Consider the following 19,185-nt stretch of genomic DNA (forward strand, 5'->3'; position numbering starts at 1 on the left):
CTTTTTTTTTTTTAAAATAACACTCAGGACCACCTGCCTAGGGGTAGGACTGCTTCCAGTGAGCCAGGCTTACCTCCATCAATCATTAATAAGACAATGTTCCACAGGCCTGCTCACAAGCCAACCTGAGGTTCCCTTTTACCAGATGACATGACCTTGTGAAAGTTGACAACAAACCAAAAAGTTGACAACAAACCAACAAGGACATGCTAAGTTACTGAGGGATTCGATGTGAAAGAATGCAGGTCTGTTTCCCCTTTTGGTGTGTTTCACTGTCTTCTTGCAAGGAAGACTGACTGAGAACTCATACTTCGCAGCTCCTTCGTTTAAGACAGTTTACAAGGATGTATGACTAAAATCGTGGGTTAATCTACATAAATAACATAAGCTGCTAGAAATAAGAAGTCATGCTCTAGAAAAACTCTATAGACAGATTAAATGACAGGATTTTAAGATGTGGCCAAAATGTATAATTTCTAACATTTCGTTTTCAGAGACCTCACATGCAGTAGCATTCAAAGCTCTCCGAGGCTTCAGCACTGAGAAAGCCCCTGAGCCTGCCTCTCTAAATTCTTAATTCCCAAGGTGGCTGAATTTGGAGATGGGGCCTGTAAATGAGTGAAGCCCTGATCTAATAGGATTAGTGTCTTTATAAAAGAAGACATATGGGGGCTGGAGACAGATCAGCAGTTAAGATGCACACTGCTGCTCTTGCAGAGGATCCAAGTTTGGCTCCCTGCACCGATGTTAAGAGTCTCTCACAAGTGCCTGTTATTCCACCTCCAGGGGAACTGACACCTCTGGCCTCTATGAGCACAACATTCATGTGTACATGCCCACAGAGACAAAGAAATACACATAACCATAATTAAAAAAAAATAAGCTACATCTTTAGAAAACAAAATAAGGAGAGATGCTAAGCCAGCTGTGGTGGTGCATACCTGTAATCTTAGCACCCAGGAGGCCAAGGCAGGAGGGTTAGTGTCTGAGGTCAGAAGAATAGACATCAGAGAGCTTGTTCCCAGGTGCCTATGGGTACACAGGAAAGGCTGTGTGATGTCTAAAGACAGAGTGAGAAGGTGGTAGTCTAAAAAACAGAAAGACTTCATAATTTCTTACAAACCAGTTGGAACTAACCTTATCTTGCCCTCTGGCCTCCAGAACTATGAGAAACAGACTTTCTGTTGTTTAAACTACTCAGCCTATGGTATTTTGTGGATATTTTATGGTATTACATGAGTAGGCTCATATAATGCACCAAGCATAATATAAGCCGATGAGTTTGGAGGAGAGAAATGGACCTTATTGAACTGTATTCCATGTCTCTGGCAAATGTGGCACACACTGAGCAGGTGCTGGAGCTCACACCTAAGCTTGGCCACTGACAAGTTAGTTGTCTAAGCTCACCAGAAGCTCCCCCCACTCCACCCCCCTAACCTCCATTTGTAAAACAGTTGTAAAGTTATTGGAAGAGTCAACTAATATAATTCAGAAAAATACTTCCTTTACAATTCAATACACTTTGTTGTTTTTTTTTTTTTTTTTAAACAAGGCAGAGTGCTTTTCAATAAAAAAGCGAAAGAATAAAACTACTACACTTTTTTCCTGCCTGAGGCAAATTAAACAGGTGAAGAAGGAAAAAAAGAAAGAAAAACTACTCCAATACTAGAAACTTCTTTTTAAAGATGGTGCCCTGCTGTGCGCCCAGGGCGCTTCTGTCCATGTGTTCTGTCTCCTTTCACTGAGTGCCGGTTCTATATGCTGCACCCCCACATTCAGCTGAGAGCCCCATCCTTAGATAACAGGGAAGAAGAGCTGGATACTCATGTAAGATTATCCACGCAAGAAAAGGAAAATAACTGTGGGACAACAGGGAAGTAGTAAAATAAGGAGAGATACAAAGCAGTGGCCTGCATAGCTGTTAAAGCGTATGCCTATAAGACTACTTCAGACATGGGGACATTCTCATGACACACTGTTAGATACAGAAGATACAAAATTACACACAATAGGAAATCATTTTAACAATCTTTTCACCCACTGGACCATCCTATACCTTACCTACCAATTTATAGTATGGCAGCAAATAGGTAATCTTTGAGTAGTGAATTATAGCTAAATTAACTTTATCTTTATTCTCTTCCCATTGTCATACATGGTTTTCATGATTGGACTTATTTTTATGTTTTTACTTCAAATTATAATTTTTTTTTTTTTTTTTTTTTTTTTTTTGGTTTTTCGAGACAGGGTTTCTCTGTATAGCCCTGGCTGTCCTGGAACTCACTCTGTAGACCAGGCTGGCCTCGAACTCAGAAATTCTCCTGTCTCTGCCTCCCAAGTGCTGGGATTAAAGGCGTGCGCCACCACCGCCCGGCCTCAAATTATAATTTTAAATTTTAAATCTGGAAGTGAAAGTGAAATTTCTCCCCAAAGCCCCTCAAGCTCAGCACCACTAAGAGTCTGGTTTGCTTTCCAGCCTTCTCTCATGTGTATCACTTTGATAATGCAGAGTTACCAAGGCGCAATCATACACGGGATGTTTCCGCTGCACTTGTATTCTGCCCCCCCCCCCCCCCATAACTTATTTTTTATCCACTTTACATCCCGATTGCAGTCCCCCTGCCTCCTCTTCTCCCAGTCCAGCCCTTACAAACTGCTCCCCCATTACCTCCTTCATTTCTCCTCAGAGAAGAAGCCCCACTTGGGTACCACCCCACCCTGGGACACCTAGCCCAGCAGGACTAGTCAAATCCTCTCCTGCTGAGGCCCCACTAGGCAGTCCAGGTAGAGGAAGGCATCCAGTGGCAGGGAACAGACTCTGAGACAGCCCCCGCTTCACTTGTCAGGAAACCCTCGAAGATCAAGCTGCACACTTACTACAAATGTGTATGGGGCCACACTTGCATTTTCAACCAGCTAGTAAAGGTGTGAACTTAGAAATCTTTTTATTATAGTCTTTAATAGTATTACAAATGGACTTAAATGTGTGTACACGGGAGATTTACTCTACACAGTTTGTGCGACTGTCCTCCTACTATGGGCTCTATGTCCTTAGGGTCTCAATTACTGCTCAGAAAAATACCTTCCCCTCCTGCTCCAGAAATCCTAAGTTAAAGTTTCAAGTCAGACTCCTTCAGTGACTTTACTAACAGTTAAGGGAATGAGAGGTGATGTGTTTGTAATGTACAATACTAATTCTTGATCGCATGTAGAAATGAAATTATCAATACGTACAGCTATGATAATCTTTCAGAAAACAACTGGGCTATAGTGAATGTATATGAAGCCATATGAACAAAGGAACTGAAAGATTCTTTGGTGTATGCATTTATTTGTGGGCCTCACAGAAAGGTAGTCGGAAGGCTATAACAAAATGACCCACATCAGTCCTGTAGATGGTTATGGCCTGTTCTGAGTTTCAGGGTGACAATGTCAGTGCTGGGGCCAGTTCCATTTTGACTCTCACTCCTACAAATGTGAATATACCATCTAGCAATGTCTGTATTTTCTGCAAACCATTCATTTCCTGTCTGTTTCCTAGTAACTATAACAATCACAGGCTTTAAAAATAGCTTGCCCTATATATTATAGCAGACAGTGCCCAATCTGTGTTTTGGGCCTGGTGCCCTTACAGGCACAAGACTTCAACACACTGCATTTTAATTTCTTCAAGAGAATTAGATAGTAAAAACGAATTATGCTGCCCTATTTTATGTCTAAATGCTGAGCATGAATTTATCACTAATGTGTAATGCTAGGCAAACACAGGCATAGAAAACAGACTGTCCACAGGAAGTAGACTCATCTTTAGGGCTGGACAGTAACTATTCCTGTACAGCAAGTTGGCTTACCACCTGTTGTGACAGTCTGGTATGGAGCTGCCACTGCCACTGTGCTCCATAAACCCCATCCAACTTATGAATCTGCCTGACATCCAGAGGTCTTAACTGAATGGGACTTGCCATTCCATTTCTACGCTTGAAACCTTGTTATGGGCTTGGAATTCTACCCTCTGAACCCCATTGTTTCCCTCACCCTCCTCTCCTATTTCATGACCTGGAAAGGTCATATTTCAGGCCCTGCATCATCTCCCTCCTGGACCCGTGCTTAACTCCCCACTGTCCTTGCTCCCTTAGTCTGTCTGCTGGAGAACCACTCAGGCAGTCTCCGAGATCAGCATGCATGCATTATCTCCTTGCTCAGGTCTTCAGCTGCTGTCTGACCATTCTGTCAGCTGTCCCACCTGATAATTCACCACGTTCCAGACCTGGAACACGGCCCAGAGAACTAACTGCTTGCTTGCTCTTCAAAGTGAACACACGTTTTTCCTTGTACAGCTTTCCTTTCCGTCAGAGAACACCCGCTGTGACTTAGATGGGGCTGGTTACCTCCAGCCCCACTGACGCTGGCCCGCCCTACTTTCCAGCCACATGGATTCCACTCTACTTTGCAACTCTAGTTCCGAGAGTTAACCCCCAAATTTTCCCGATCAAGTACAAAATCAATTCCCCTGCTTCTTTCTAGGTTCACTTGACTTACATATTGCCGCTACGTGACACTTCATCAGTTTATTCAGTAATTGGCCTGCTGTGTTAGTTCCATACAATTTTTGTTAGACCAAAGTCTAGTAGGTATTAGGCAAGTTCATGTGTTATTCATTTTTGTTACCTAGAAGAGGCTAAAATATGGGAAAACAGTATTTGCTAACTATTTAAAATCTACCCTAAACCACACAGATTATCTTACTTAGTTATCACAACAACCTCCCAAAATACATGTATAAATCATAGTTTTATACAGAGCAAAATGAAACTCACCTTGCCCAAATTCACACAGGTTAGTGGCAGCAGTCTGAACACACCCTACATTCCTTTAGGACACTGTTTCCTATTAATATGGTCATCTCTATAGCACTTGGTACTGAGTATATACCACTTACATTACAAGTCAAAAAGAACCCATTGCATGAAAGAAGTGGTCATCTTCCATTTCCTGACATTCCACTTCATGCAATACACTGAATACAAACTAAATCCTTTAAGCATGCTCAGTCAGGCTGGACCAAAAAGAGATCCTATACTTTGTATTTATGGTTTGCTCTGCAGAAAGGACACAACAACAACAAAGTCTAATTCAGCACAATAGGTAACATTTTGTTTTTAAAAATTATAATTTTTAAGGAGTCAACCAACCTACCTACTGACCCATTCCTGCACCCAAACATTTATGAAGAATCTAAAACTTGGGAAAGAAGAGGAACTGGTTAGGGAAGAAGACGTAGAGGGCTTACGTGGCCTGAGTGTTACTTAAACAATGAGAGCTGATCTATGAACATTTTCGTGAAGTTCTTCACCGAACCAACATTCAACAAAACCATACTACCACACTGTACATCCAACTGAGGTCTCCAGCCCCCCTGCACCACATCGCAAGCATACCACTCGTACCTTTGGAGTGTCGACACACTCTTCCTCCATAAAGGCAGCTTCTGCTTGACAGCTGGACGTTGGAAATGAAAAGGCCTCCACATTGGATGCCTGTGGGAGGAGGGTAGATCGCATCAGTCTCACGTTCGGTGGATGCAAGGTCACTGGTAGGCCCACAGTTTGTGCCTGAAAATATGGCAAGAACAGACAGTGTGGTAACAAATATGCTCACTGCTCTTAGAACAAAAGAATTATTTGCTGGAACTCCAGAAAAGACTTGATTGCATGTATATGTGTGTGCATGCACACATATGTGGTAAACACTGAATTTAAAGTCTCACTAATCAGATATTCTTAAATAGATTATACAGATTAAATAGATTATACAGAATTTTGTTCCTGTCTCATAATAATCTTTCACACAGGCAAAAAGATAGCCTCTGTAAGGAATCAAAGAATGATCTTTGTCTCAATTCAATAAACTATTTTTTTTCTTTTTTAAAAGATGTTACCTAGAAAGGTTTAAAAAAACCAACCCTATAGGAGCTTAACAAGGAGGCACGGATATACACAAGCCCCATAGCTAGTATAACATAAGTATATGAAGTAATCCTATTTTCCTACTTGCCCTCCCCATGAAAAGAGAAAGAAGACAGAAGTGGCTACTCCAGGTGGCAGGAAGGTCCCTTTCTAAGAAGATACAGTCTGAACACAACTTGCTAGAGCCACAGGAGAATTCATATAATGCTGCAGGGCTCCATTCCTAGCCTGCTCCACAGAGCTCAGGTCTTTTTCTGCCTGTCTTTCTTATAAACTCCGGGCCTAGTGCCTGCATCTCTTAAGTGATTGGGTATCAGACATGTGCCACCACACCTTGGCTTCCTGTTCTTCTGTCTCCTTTGTTAGTGCTTTAAGTAAACAAGAATTAACAACTCTCCTTCTAGCCACAGCCCTTAATGGGCAGAATAATTTCTTAGATGGGCTTTGAACATAAGAGACACTACTGTGAGACATTTGAGGGGGACAATCATCACACCAGACTCCCACAGGAAAAAGATGCCTCCATTTTCCCTGCTACAGTTACGACAGAAGATACAGGATACAGAGGCACAAAACCACATGAAATTGTAATTTTTTTAAGGCATGGGTTTGATTTGTGGATCTATCACTCATTATTTCCATGATGACTTTAATCAGGCAATCTAACTTTCTCTGAATCTTTTCTTATAAAAATGGGTGTAATATCTAATTCACAGTCAAGTTAAGGCTGAAAGGTAACACGTGAAACCCTCAGCTTAGTGTCATAAACTCTCCTCTTCCCAGTTTCAAAATGACCCCGAGGACAAAACAACTGGACAGGGAGACAAATGCAGTTTTGGAGTCAGCCAGTCTTTCATGGCTTCCAGTTGGAATTTTAAGTTGATTTTTGCTGTTGTTTGTTTTTATTTTTGAGACAGTTTCTTCTCCATGCAGCCTTGGAACTCACTGTGTAGTCCAGGCTGGCCTGGAACTCATAGGGAGCCAACAGCTTCTACCTCCCAATTGTTGGGATTAAAGACATACACCATCATGTTCAGCTAAATTGATCATTTTTAAGGAGGGGGTATGTTCTTACTATACATTTCAAAATTTTGAGTATACTTAAAATATACTTTATATAGGATACACTGTGATACTAACATCAGATACACTTCGTGAAAGAAAGAATAAAACAACAGCAAGCCCTCAGTGGCCAGTGAATGGGCAACCCCGTAGACCGTGCTGTGTGCTCTCTGCGCACGGCGGGCTGAGGGTCATCTTCTTGCCCATCATTCTTCTTTGGTCCTATGTTGTATATCTTGGGCCTCTCTCTGCCTACCACATAACACTTTCATTTCCTAATAAATGTACAGTTAGTACATCCTACTCTCAGCTTTCAATTAAAGGGCAAAATAAAAAGTTTGATTTCTAGTTCTCCAATTCTTAACCTGTTCCTTCTGTCTGAGAGCTGGGAACACCTTACCTGCAGACACTGTACTGTAAATGAGATGCCACATCTGATCACAAGGCTGTTCCATCTCTGTCCTGTTCCCTAATTCTTTAGGGTGGACTGAGCTGTATCAGATTAAGCACACCACATTTTCCTTGACAACTTTTTCTTTCTTTTTTTCCCTCTTTCTTCCTTTTTCTTTTCCTGTCTTGGAGGTAAGGTCTTATTTTGGAGTTCTAGCTGGCGCTGATACCTTAATCCTCCTGCCTCAGGCTCCACAGTGCTAGGACTCTAGGCACACTGTCATACCTGGTCTCTTCCACAAATTTTACATTTGACTTGGACTGCAGAAATTGACCATGAACTTAGACTGAGGAATAATATTTTGGTGTGACACTTCCTAGGAAACAGAATGATATGTTTTCATGTCTGTGTGAGCTGTCTTTCAGAAGCTAAGATGTGGCATGGTTGAGTATTTAACAAGGACCTACAAAGCCCTGGATTCAATCCTCAGTGCTGGGCAAAAACTGTCCTTTTTAATCAGGGAGGATATCAAGCACAAAGGTATTCTCAAATTATAAAGGTGATGACAGAATGTTACTATGTTGTCCCTCCTGGCCTCTGAGTTACAGGCCTTTGTTACATGGCAGGCTGGTATTCTCACAAGAGGTGTAAGACACACAGGGCTTCCCCATAATCCATGTTGCTGAGAGGGCACAGCAGGAGGTAGCCATCGGTTAGCTTAGAGAGTTCCTGGTAGAAACTCACTGCAGACACCAGACCATGTGCCTTGAGCCTCCAGAACCATGAGAAAGTAAATCATCTGCCATTTTGCTATGGCAACCCAAACAACTTAAGAGTAAGCTTTGTCCTATGATTGTGGAGCAACCTCTAATCAGCAATTAAAGAAAACAGACAACTGCTTCATCTTCACCTGCTTGAAGCCGATACAAACTTGAAGTAGGAGGGTTGTTAAAAACTAGTATTTAGGGTCGATGACAAAAAGATAAGAGTTTTCTTTTCCTAAATCATTGCCTGATATTTCTGGCATGATACACAGTGAATGAGAGTACTGGCCACCTACATACAGTGAGCAGCTCACTGTTGTCTACAAAATAATAAGGGTACTCCATCATTAAACTAATGATTGCCTATGAGCAAGGGTTAGCCCTGGAGTATTTCAGGGACCTTGGTGGCTATGACATTACCTTGCAGATGAGAGCTATGCTTTGCTGAATGCAGCTGTCCCCACAGGTTGACTAGTTTTATCTTGGCAGCAATTTTTTTTTTTTAAAGATTTATTTATTTTTTATATGAGTAGATTGTAGCTGTCTTCAGACACACCAGAAGAGGGCATTGGGATGGTGGTGAGTCACCATGTGGTTGCTAAGAATTGAATTCAGACCTCTGAAAGAACAGTCAGTGCTCTTAACCTCTGAGCCATCTCTCCAGCCCTTGGTAGCAATCTTATTATGGAGGCACCATTTTCCTTGTATATTTAAGAACACAGGATCTCAGAAATTCTTACCTGAGCAAAATCATTCATCTTTCTATGGAACTTAAGGTCTGCATGACTCTAGAGTGTGTGTGTTCTCTGTATAAGATCATGCTATTTTCTCAGTTTTGTTTATTGCAATGTCAGGGAACAAGCGATCTACTCTCTCTTTAAACAAACAAAATCAGAGAATCAAAACAAAAATGCTCTATTAAAACTTTTACAACCAAAACAGAGAAACCAGTTTTTTTTTTTATTTTTTATTTTTTTTTTTTATTTAACAAGGCAGACTAAAACACAGAGAGCAGGGAACATTTCTTCAGCTGTGGGTCTTCCTTGTTAGAGGGCTCAGAAGGCACTTTCAACAAGTTAGTAGGTAAGCTAGGAAGCCTTCTATTAGAATTGGACACATTTAAAATTATAGTATGCAGTTTGATGCTGACCTGGCCAATGTGTACAATGAAAAGAATGTGTGATGTACTTGGCAGTAACAAAGTCAGCAAGTAAAAGAAGCCACGTATACTATACACCTGTACCTCAAGCCAAATCAAATAAAAGTTGAGATATCTGAAGGATTTGCTCACCATGCAGACAGGAAAGGATATCTTGTACAATAACACGTGCACTTGCTGGGGAACAACTGCTGACGTAAGCCCTCACCACTCGCACTTGTGAATGTTTAAGAAGAATAAAGAAGCTTAGCTGAGGAAACCCGTTACTTCATTGGGCATCCTGATTGCTATCCTTTTGCCTGGCCACACTTGTACACAGGAAAGACAGCACTACAGCTCACTATTGACCACACAGCTCAGGAGTTCTTTTTTTCTCCTTTACTCTTGCTTAAAAGCAGTGCTATTCAATTTTGAAGATTCTCGAGTGTTTAGAAATACTCTAATCCGCCGGGCGGTGGTGGCGCACGCCTTTAATCCCAGCACTTGGGAGGCAGAGACAGGTGGATTTCTGAGTTTGAGGCCAGCCTGGTCTACAGAGTGAGTTCCAGGACAGCCAGGGCTACACAGAGAAACCCTGTCTCAAAAAACCAAAAAAAAAAAAAGAAATACTCTAATCCAAATATCTGAAGCTACATTGATGTAGTGTTGCCTCACATTTGCATTACCACATTATTTTTAGGATATTAATATAAAAATATATATATAATATATAAATAAAATTCACCTGTTATAAATCAAGACTGTTCATCCCCCCCTCCCTTCTCGTGTTCTGCAGAAACCAATGCAAAAACTCCTCCTGTCCCTGTCCATCAGAGTCCACTGATGCTGCTTACAGAAGCAGAAGTATCCTAACTGGGAGAAGCACTCCTTTCCCAGCCTCGACTCACACAAGTCAGAGACCTCCAGACCACATTTTCTCCTGGCACTGAGCCATGACACCACTGTGCCCTCAGGCTTTTGAGGACAGTGAGAAGAAGGTCATCTCTAACTCTACGGTGCAACAGACACTCAGCGCTTGTTATGTACAATTCATGGGCTTCACAGATACCAACTCACCTTGTCGAAGCACTTTGTGTCACTACCACTTTACAACAGGTAAATCGAGGCACAGAATCTGGGGTTTGCTCTGGTGTCCCTGCTTTTAACCACTAAGTGCAACTGCACCTCCAAATCAGAGCTACACTCACATGAGGTCTGCCTTTCTTGGCCTTTGTCCCTGTTTCTCCCAGTACCACATTAAATCTTCAGCATCCTGCATCCCACTTAGTATAAGAATCTCATGAGCATTTCTCAAAAATTTCTGTTCTTCCAAGGCTGAGCCAGGTGGCACATGCCTTTAATTCCAGTACTTGGGAAAGACAGGCAAGTAAATGTCTGTGAGTTCAAGTCCAGCCTAGTCTATATAGCAAGTTCTAGGCCAGCCAGTGCGATCTTGTCTCAAAATAAACAAACAACCTCCTGCCCCTGGTCTTTCCTAACCACACCATCCTTTCCAACTCTCAGACTAACTACCTTATGGTCTTCAGAAGCTCATTATCACTTCTTCACTTATAAGTCAAGTCATCCTTGGCATTTAGAGCTTTTCACAATATGGTTTCCACTTACCACTCCAAATTTTTATTTCTGTAGACTTAAGTTCAAATGGGCTGAATTAATAGGAACAAGACCTACAATGGTCCATGTGAGCAGTTGTGTCCATGACTGGGTGTCTCCTCTCTAGTCATAATGTTTTCAGTACTGCATGTCTCTGTCAGGGTCTCACACCTTCATGTTTTACATGTCATCTCTCCCATGGAGCTCCCTATTCTCTGGGCCTCTCTCTCCCTTGCCCTCATCTTGCTTTGAAGGATGATCCTGGTTGTATTTTTGCTTCTACAATACAGCTCTGAGAACCACGATGATGTCCCATGCATTTAAACTCTCACAGTGCCTAATAACAGCAGCTTGCACACAGTCAATTTGTAAAAAAATTCTGTAAATGAACTGAAGTACAGGCTGGTTCCATCAATTCTCAATATTAGCAAATGATTAAAAGATAAAATACCTCTTAAAGAAAAGAACTGAAAATCAAGTCAATCCTTAAAAGGAGGAAGATGCTGAGCTTTGAGAATCTAGTGAACGACAGAGGATGAGACTTTCTAGAAAAAACTGTAGAGGATGAGATCTTAACGTTTTGTACAAAATGATAAAAAATGTGTCCAACATAAAAAGGCACATACAAAATGAGACTATTGGCTACACGGCTGTTGTTACCTTGGCAACTGTTTGTTCAGCAATGGTGCTAGGCCGGCGCTGGCGGCCATCAAGCCTCTGCTCCACAGGAAAACTGCTCCTATGTGATTTCAGACGCTCCACCAGCAAGAAATAAATGGCAGCAAAGTGATTATAGCTCTTGTTCTGCAAAGACTGAAAGAGAAAACAGGTGCTGAAGGTAGACAACTGTGAACACCAACGGAGGGTCTATACCTGTTTAAAGACAGGGAATCATGTATCCTGAAAATGAAATCACAAAACCTTTTCTTTCTGTCTCATGTTTTCTAAGAGGGAAGACCAGCCTCTGCCATGATGTTCCGCCCAAGGGCACAGGACCAAGTGAGCCCTCTAAGATCCACTCACATAAATTTCCATAGTAATTTTGGCTTAAGGTTTTAGGGTGTTATTTTCATTCACATAATTTTAGACACCAAGGTACTTAAAAAAAAATACAGTAGCGACGTATACCTCCAAGCAAAAACCTTTCTAGAATTCAGACAGTAAGACATACACTTCAGATCTCTAAATTCATCAAAGGTGACATCTTTAAATGACTGTTTGGTCCTATTTCTTTATCAGAAATCCATTAATTCTTCTGCATTAAGAGAAAATGCCATCACTGCCTTGCACCGTGACTGCTGGTGCTGTGATATGGCCCTGTCTCCCCGTGTATGCCTGATCAACTCCCTGTGCCCAAACTTCTAACTTTATAGCTTTAGTCAAAGTTCAAATCACTGCAAGCTCTGGTGAATGAACAAAGCCTTTGTGAACTTTCTGGTGATTATTTTGGGCTGGAGAATGACATCTGCATGCTAGATGGAGAGACAGTGTGTCTGCATTCTTAGGTAATCCTTTCCTCTTGTTTTTGCAGCTCCACCCTTTGGAAACCTTGAAAATAAACTTGCTTCCCAAAATTTTCACATTATTAGTCTGCCAGCTTTCCCGGGATGCCAATGCTACAGAGAAACAACTTCTCTTTTGGCTTCTAATTTTACCTGACAATCGACTGGGTGCTATATAGGGCAACATGGATCCACAAAACCCTCAGTGAAAACAAAACCCACAGGCTAGAGAGACCCCACAGAAGCTGCCACCCAGGATCTACTCCATGGACAAGCATGGGAAAATGTCACTGAGTGCACAATGCACGGATTGAGAGAGCAAGTTTGGTTTTGCTCATGGCTACAACAGGTGACAATAAACGGTCTCCCTAAGGCTCTGCTCTGCTTTGGAGGGGCTGTTGGACAGGTGCTATGTCTGTTCTATAAGCATGCTAACTACTAGGTAGAAAAAAAAGCCAAAAGGAAATTTCCAGGTTTATAGAGTTCTTAGTTCTATAACCATTAATAGTTCCAAATTACAACCTACTTGCCTGTTTTCTCTGGTTTTCCTCACCTCCACTGACTGTCTTCAATCTCATTCCTTCCTTTTGTCTCTTGGCTCAGCCCTTAGTCTTGCTCCATATATGTAGTCCATATAAACTATTTTAATACCAATATGAAATCCATATTTCACTTTGGAAGAAACTTTCTACTCTGTGGTTTTTTTTTTTTTTTTTTTTTTTTTGAGCTAGGGTCTCACTATGTAACCCTGACTATCCTTGAACCCACAAAGATCTGTCTGCCTCTCAGTACTGGGATTAAAAGTGTGCCCCACTATGCCCAGCCTCCTCTACCTTGTATTTTTAAGTTTTAATCTTGGTCTTTTCCTAATCCTCCAAAAATCTTTTCTTGGATGTTTTGGCAGGTAGGGTAAAGGAAGGGGTTTAGGGATTGAATAACAGCAACTAACTATAAACAGAGCGTGATGTAATCCTCAGGGAACTCTGAGCAGAGCACCAGGCACTGGGGATGGGTGTGCTAAAACACTAGGATGACAGGGGTGGCCATGGAGCTCCAAGTGACACATGCAGAAGAGCATTTAAACCTCTGCAGACATCCCCATCACTTTACCTCAATAGTCTTCTGCTGATCTATCCCAAGGCTGTGCATCAGTCGCAGAACCTGCTCATTAAACTCTCCAATGGATGGCTCGTTTTCCTGTTCTTGTGGATAGAGAACAGGCCTCTGTACAGGAACCTCTATGAGCATCCACTTGTGCTCCTTGATTTGAGCTATGCTTAGCCGTTTGGAAGGATCTAGGACCAACATCCTTCTAATGAGGTGCTCACAATCTATAGAAAATGCAAGGTTAAAAAGGTCACATCCATCACCTTCAATCCTATGTACTTGCATGACCCATGTGACTTGTACAACAATCTTTGTATCCTTTAGTAGAAAGCAGAAGGAAAAATGAGCAAATGAATACATGAATGATAGACTGGTCAAGTTCAGATACTCAAGAAATATTTAAGAAACACAGGCGAGAACAAGTCTATCTGTATACTAAAGAAATCTTTCTAGTGTATTTCTCAAACTATCTAGTCATAGACTTAGATTTCCACTAAGGAAAAAAAAAAATTAAGCTTCATTCCCAGAGCAAGTATAATGAACTTGTATAATGATCCTCGGTCATACTGAGGCATGCTCAGTAAAGCCAGGTGGTGAGCAGCGAGCTCTTTCCAGTGAGCTGCTGCTTTCTCATCAGTGTTGCCAAGGACATGTATACTGATCTGTTTCTGATTACACTAAGTACACTGCAGCTGCAACTGCATAAAACCAAGCTCTTCACTAGCCCCCTCCAACCCAGCCTCCTGCCACTCATGTCTCTCAGGCACTGTGCTAAGTGCTTTGTGCAGAGTAATTTAACCGTTCTTTTGACATATCTAGAGTAGGAACTACTGTTAGATCCACTGTACAGATGAGTCAAAACTGCATGGCCAGTGAACGGTGAACTCAGTATTCCATCCAGGTAGCTATCTGTTTCCAAAGCCTATGTGAACTTGCTTTCCCAAGAAAACTAAAGACACAACTCAAAAATAAATCAAACTGTCTATATGACAGCTCAAAATAAGAGAGGTAGGGACTGAGGCATTTCCATTTACTTCACCAGAGTTCCACCAGTTGTCTTGATTTTAAAAACTTAATTTTGAAAATCTATTTCATACACAGAGTAAAATGGTTGTAAGCCTGTATCTATGGAGTGTTTCTATAAGTCTAAAATAAACAGGGACATTTATAGACTCAAGCTGAATGGGAAGACTTGCTGCTCTTAATCTGGGTGGCTTCTGTTCTCAGTTACAAGGGAGAAGGCTGGAACCTGTCTTGTCTATATGGAGGGTGTTGCAGAGCTCCATGGCTTTTAAAATGGCTCAGTCATTTTATCTGGTACCAAACTCTCAGTAAGGGAACTGGCTAGAACTTCATGCAGTGTAGACTCCATAATGCACAACTAATGTGATGAACAGCTTGTTACCTTCTGACATGAAATATGGAATCCGGAATCTTCCTTCCAAAACTCTCTGCCTCAAAATCGGGAGAGTTGGCCCATCAAAAGGCAGAGCTCCACAGACAAGGACATAAAGAACAACTCCCATGCTCTAGGGAAGAAAGCAATGCAGTCATTTTCAGGGAGCACTTCAAACACTCTGGTTCCCTAAACATCACATGGCTCTTAAAATCACATAGATTGATGGATTCCTGTCCGAATTTGTTATTTTCTCAAAATTTGAAAGTCTTATCTCCTGTGGTGAGATTAAGCATAATAAATACTAAGTGGCCTGAATTTGATCATTTACCATGTTACTTCAAATCACTGCTGTCATTAGGATGACAACACCTGTCTCTAGACATTCTTCCCTAGGGATCCATTTCCAGGTCCTCTGACTAACAACTGTCTGCTGGATGGGGAGAAGACTACCAGGAGCTTCTGAGATAGGCCAGAGAACCAACTATCGTGATAGATACACTTAACACAGCACAGCAAAGCAATACCCAGATATCCAGCTGTGGTCCTTCATATTGTTGCCCTTCAAAGACTTCTGGGGCTGCATAAGGGGGGCTGCCACACCATGTTGCCAGCAGTTCACCAGTTTTAAAGAAATTTCCAAAGCCGAAATCTATTGGGATGGAAATAAATGTTACTTTTATCTCTGCTCTCAAATTGTACTGCACTTCTCAGTAATCATTCTTATAACGTGGGACCACTATGACAATGCCCCCCCCTTTTTTTTTTTTTTGCTGAAATATCTATTTGTGTGAACAACCACTGTGAATCTGATTATTGTCAAACATCAGTTGTTTGATGATTACTAACAAACTTTTAATTCCATAAAGTCTATAGGAGGCAAATGAGCAAAAACTAAGTAGCCACATACATCGGCTTTCGAGGCGATGAGAACCTGGTAAGTAATAGCTCTTTAAATGTTGATCTATACATCCCACTCTAGGCAGACACCCGTCTGAGAACCTCACAACAAACGATAGCACATGGTCTGCTACAAGCCATCCGTCACCACTATCACCTATGTGCTCATTTACGGAGTGCAGTGGCATGATACTTCAAAACAACTGTAAGCCTTTCTCCTTACAATTTTAGTCATGCTGAATCTACAGTTTTGGTACCTAGAATGCACTTTGCAAACACTGTACACAATGCCTTCAATATACATATGCATACACGCTTCCAGTGTCCTTTGTCATAGATGTGGTTGCCCCTTTTGTAACACTCAAGAAACAAATTCTCACTGCCATCCGAGTTAGTCTCACACTCTCTTGTACTTTGAGTCTTGAAACTAAGATGATCTGGCTCTTGATAGTGCATGTGAAACATTACATGCATAGGGAGCTTAAGCAGAGACTCAAGGAGGAGTGGACCCAGTCTCCACTGCGAGACAGACTGGCTTTGGGGCCAAGGTCAGCACCTGTGAACCTTAGTTTCCCCATTTGTAAAGCTGCAATAATAAACATACCTAGTAGCAGCTTTTATGAGGTACCAATGTGCTAATGTAAACTACTGCTTTGTTTGTGCCTTGAGACAACACACATTAGTCCCTTGGGGAAGATATTCTCTCAGCCTGCTGACATAAGAACAGGTAGGCATTAAGCTCAGCAAAGACTGTAACCATATCACAGCCGCTTCATGGAGGAGTATAATAACTACAAATTCAGGAGAAGTGGAACTGACTTATTATAGTTTTGTCTCTTCTAACTCTAGTGTCACAGAAAAGGTATTTTACTTCTCTGAAGCTTAGGTTCCCAAAGCTACACAAGTGAGAATAATCTAACTGCCCAGATAAGATGCAGTGAGGATTAATGAGATTAAAGACATAAAAAGAGCCCAGATGTGAAATGTCAGCACTTCTTCTGTGAAACCACTACTACCACTATTAACTTCCTGAGAAAAAGGTCACAAGGAACTAACTATAAAGAGAGAGTAGAAAAACTGTCAGTAGAGAAAAGATGGTGCACCCAGGAAAAAGCCTCGCATTTATGCCTGGTGGGCCATACGTGGACATATGAAGGCATGATGCTAATCACATCCATCTTTACAATGTAAATGACCAGGAATCTTTGTCTTCTTTATTTGACCTCAAATACTAGCCACTTCTGCCACCTTATAACTCGTATATAGAGATGTAAGTTTCTAATCTAGAAAAACTATAGAATGAGTGAAGAATAAGATAATTACATCTACTTTAAAACATAAAAGGTTAATTTCCTGTACAGAGACACATCCAAACTCTGGGACAGATGTGTGAGGAGGCTGGGCTCCTCACACAATGGTAAGATGAGGTTTTCAATATATATAAACTGAAGATACTCTCCAGGTAGCAAGATAAAAATTCCAATGTCTTAAAGAGCTGGATAGGGCGCTTCACTCAGAACTTCTCCACACTGGTGAAATGAACTCAAAGGAAGAAAGACACAAGCCTATTGGGAAGACAGCCTTGAGGTCGCTGATTGGTACACTTCTTATCAAGAGAGCAAGAATCACTGTCCAGATCATCCAGTCCAAATTAATTTTTACAGATTTAGGCAGAGAAAGCACCCTGTTTAGTCACAAGAAAGAGGTACTAAACAGACACATGCTTTCTAGGTTATCTGATTCTGTGGAACAATCAAACTTATGGCAGCTAGGCTCACAGAACCACACATGACCATATTCAAGAACCTCTGACAGAGCACTTCCAAAATTATTTTTGTGATAACATAATGGGTATGTTAAGATTTAAGTAGAAAAAATAAATAATATCACTGAAACACAGCGTGTACTCAGTAAATGGCAGTGAGGGGTTCATTCATGCAAGGAAAGCCACAGGTGCAGCCCATATCTATGTCTTCTAAAGGAGCACTATTACATATTACTTTACTACATGTATTGCATATACCATTACAATATAATATTACATTATTACATGAGGAGTCTTTGAGGAATCTTCCTAGTAAAGCGATGTGGAAGACTTGTTTTAGGAGAGAGTCAAGCAGTTGTGAGAGAGGTGATGCAGCTGCTACTGTGCTGCAGACATGGGACAGAAACCAGCTTTACCTACACCTTTGCATCCTTCCCCGACACAGTGAGCTATAGCTATTTGTGACCAAGCTAATAATTCCAGGTAAAAGAATTGGCAATGAAATGGCATTTAAAAAGACCATTTATATTTCTCCATAAAAATATGAAAAATGTTCTTTATTTACAGCTTTCTGTAAACAGCATACAGTAAATGAAGTAAGGAGTAAGCAAGTAGATGAAATAGGAAAAAATTTAAGATTTCTGATTACCATTTACTAAGGCAGAATGAATTACACAACTGCCCTTCAGTATCTATGGAGGACTGGTTACAGGACACACAGTGGGCACTAAAATCTGCTTGTTTAGACCCCTTATATAAAAAGGGGCAGTACCTGCCTACGACTTCAATACTTCTCCCTGTACATTTTAAATCATCTCTGGATTATGTATAATACCCAATACAGTTCAGAAACAATTTAACTAGTTGCTTTATTTAATTTCTTAGGGTAAATGGCAAGAAACAACAACAACAAAAACTCTGCACAAGTTTAGTGGAAGTTCAAGTTTCCTAGGCCTGTCTACATAATATAACTTAAAATCAGAGGTAAGACCTAGCCATGAGCAATAATGTGACATTTTACTCAGTATTTTCCATCTGTGGGTTGGTTAAATCCCAGGATGTGGAACCCACAGATACAAAAAGCCCTCTATATTCTTATTTCATCATACGAAGCACTCACTACATATAAAAATGCCACACATGTATATTGTTATCCACAGAAGAAAACATAGAGCAAGAGTCTCAACAACGCAGAAGTAGAATAGTAACAGATGTTCATCATCATCCGCTTTAGCCAACTATTAGGGAAATGTTCACTTGGACTCCCCCCCCCACTTTTATTAACATTCTGCTTGCTGCCCTAACTCCTCCCATTCCCCCGTTCATAGAGTTCATCTTCCTATTCCCCTCCCTTTCTCCTCTGAGAGAGCAGAGCCCCCCCCCCCCTTGGATATTCCCCAACACTGGCATATCAGCTCTCTGCTGGGCTAGGCAGAGTCTCTCCTACTGAGGCTAGACAAGGCAGCTAATGTGTTAAGAGAACACATTCCACAGACAGGCAACAGCTTTAGAAACAGCCCCCACTTCAGCTGTTGGGGTGAGAGGCACTCCTTTATCTATCTAGACTTTGATTTCAGGTC

General features: G+C 41.3%; 1 protein-coding gene across 2 annotated transcripts in view; it reads right to left on the reverse strand.

Moving 5' to 3' along the window:
- Positions 1 to 19,185, reverse strand: part of Sik2 (salt inducible kinase 2) — a 102,290-nt gene that overhangs the window by 12,034 nt on the left and 71,071 nt on the right. Inside the window, exons 5-9 of one of the 2 annotated variants that reach the window (XM_076925150.1) lie at positions 15,468 to 15,592; positions 14,950 to 15,073; positions 13,548 to 13,768; positions 11,596 to 11,748; positions 5,448 to 5,537 (exon numbers count right to left, since the gene is read on the reverse strand). In XM_076925150.1, the coding sequence (XP_076781265.1) occupies positions 5,448 to 5,537; positions 11,596 to 11,748; positions 13,548 to 13,768; positions 14,950 to 15,073; positions 15,468 to 15,592 (713 nt within the window). Of the gene's footprint in view, positions 1 to 5,447; positions 5,613 to 11,595; positions 11,749 to 13,547; positions 13,769 to 14,949; positions 15,074 to 15,467; positions 15,593 to 19,185 lie in introns of both variants that reach the window. The other variant, XM_076925149.1, reaches the window with a different exon arrangement.

This window comes from Arvicanthis niloticus, chromosome 26 (assembly GCF_011762505.2).
Source record: "Arvicanthis niloticus isolate mArvNil1 chromosome 26, mArvNil1.pat.X, whole genome shotgun sequence".
NCBI classification, from domain to species: domain Eukaryota; kingdom Metazoa; phylum Chordata; class Mammalia; order Rodentia; family Muridae; genus Arvicanthis; species Arvicanthis niloticus.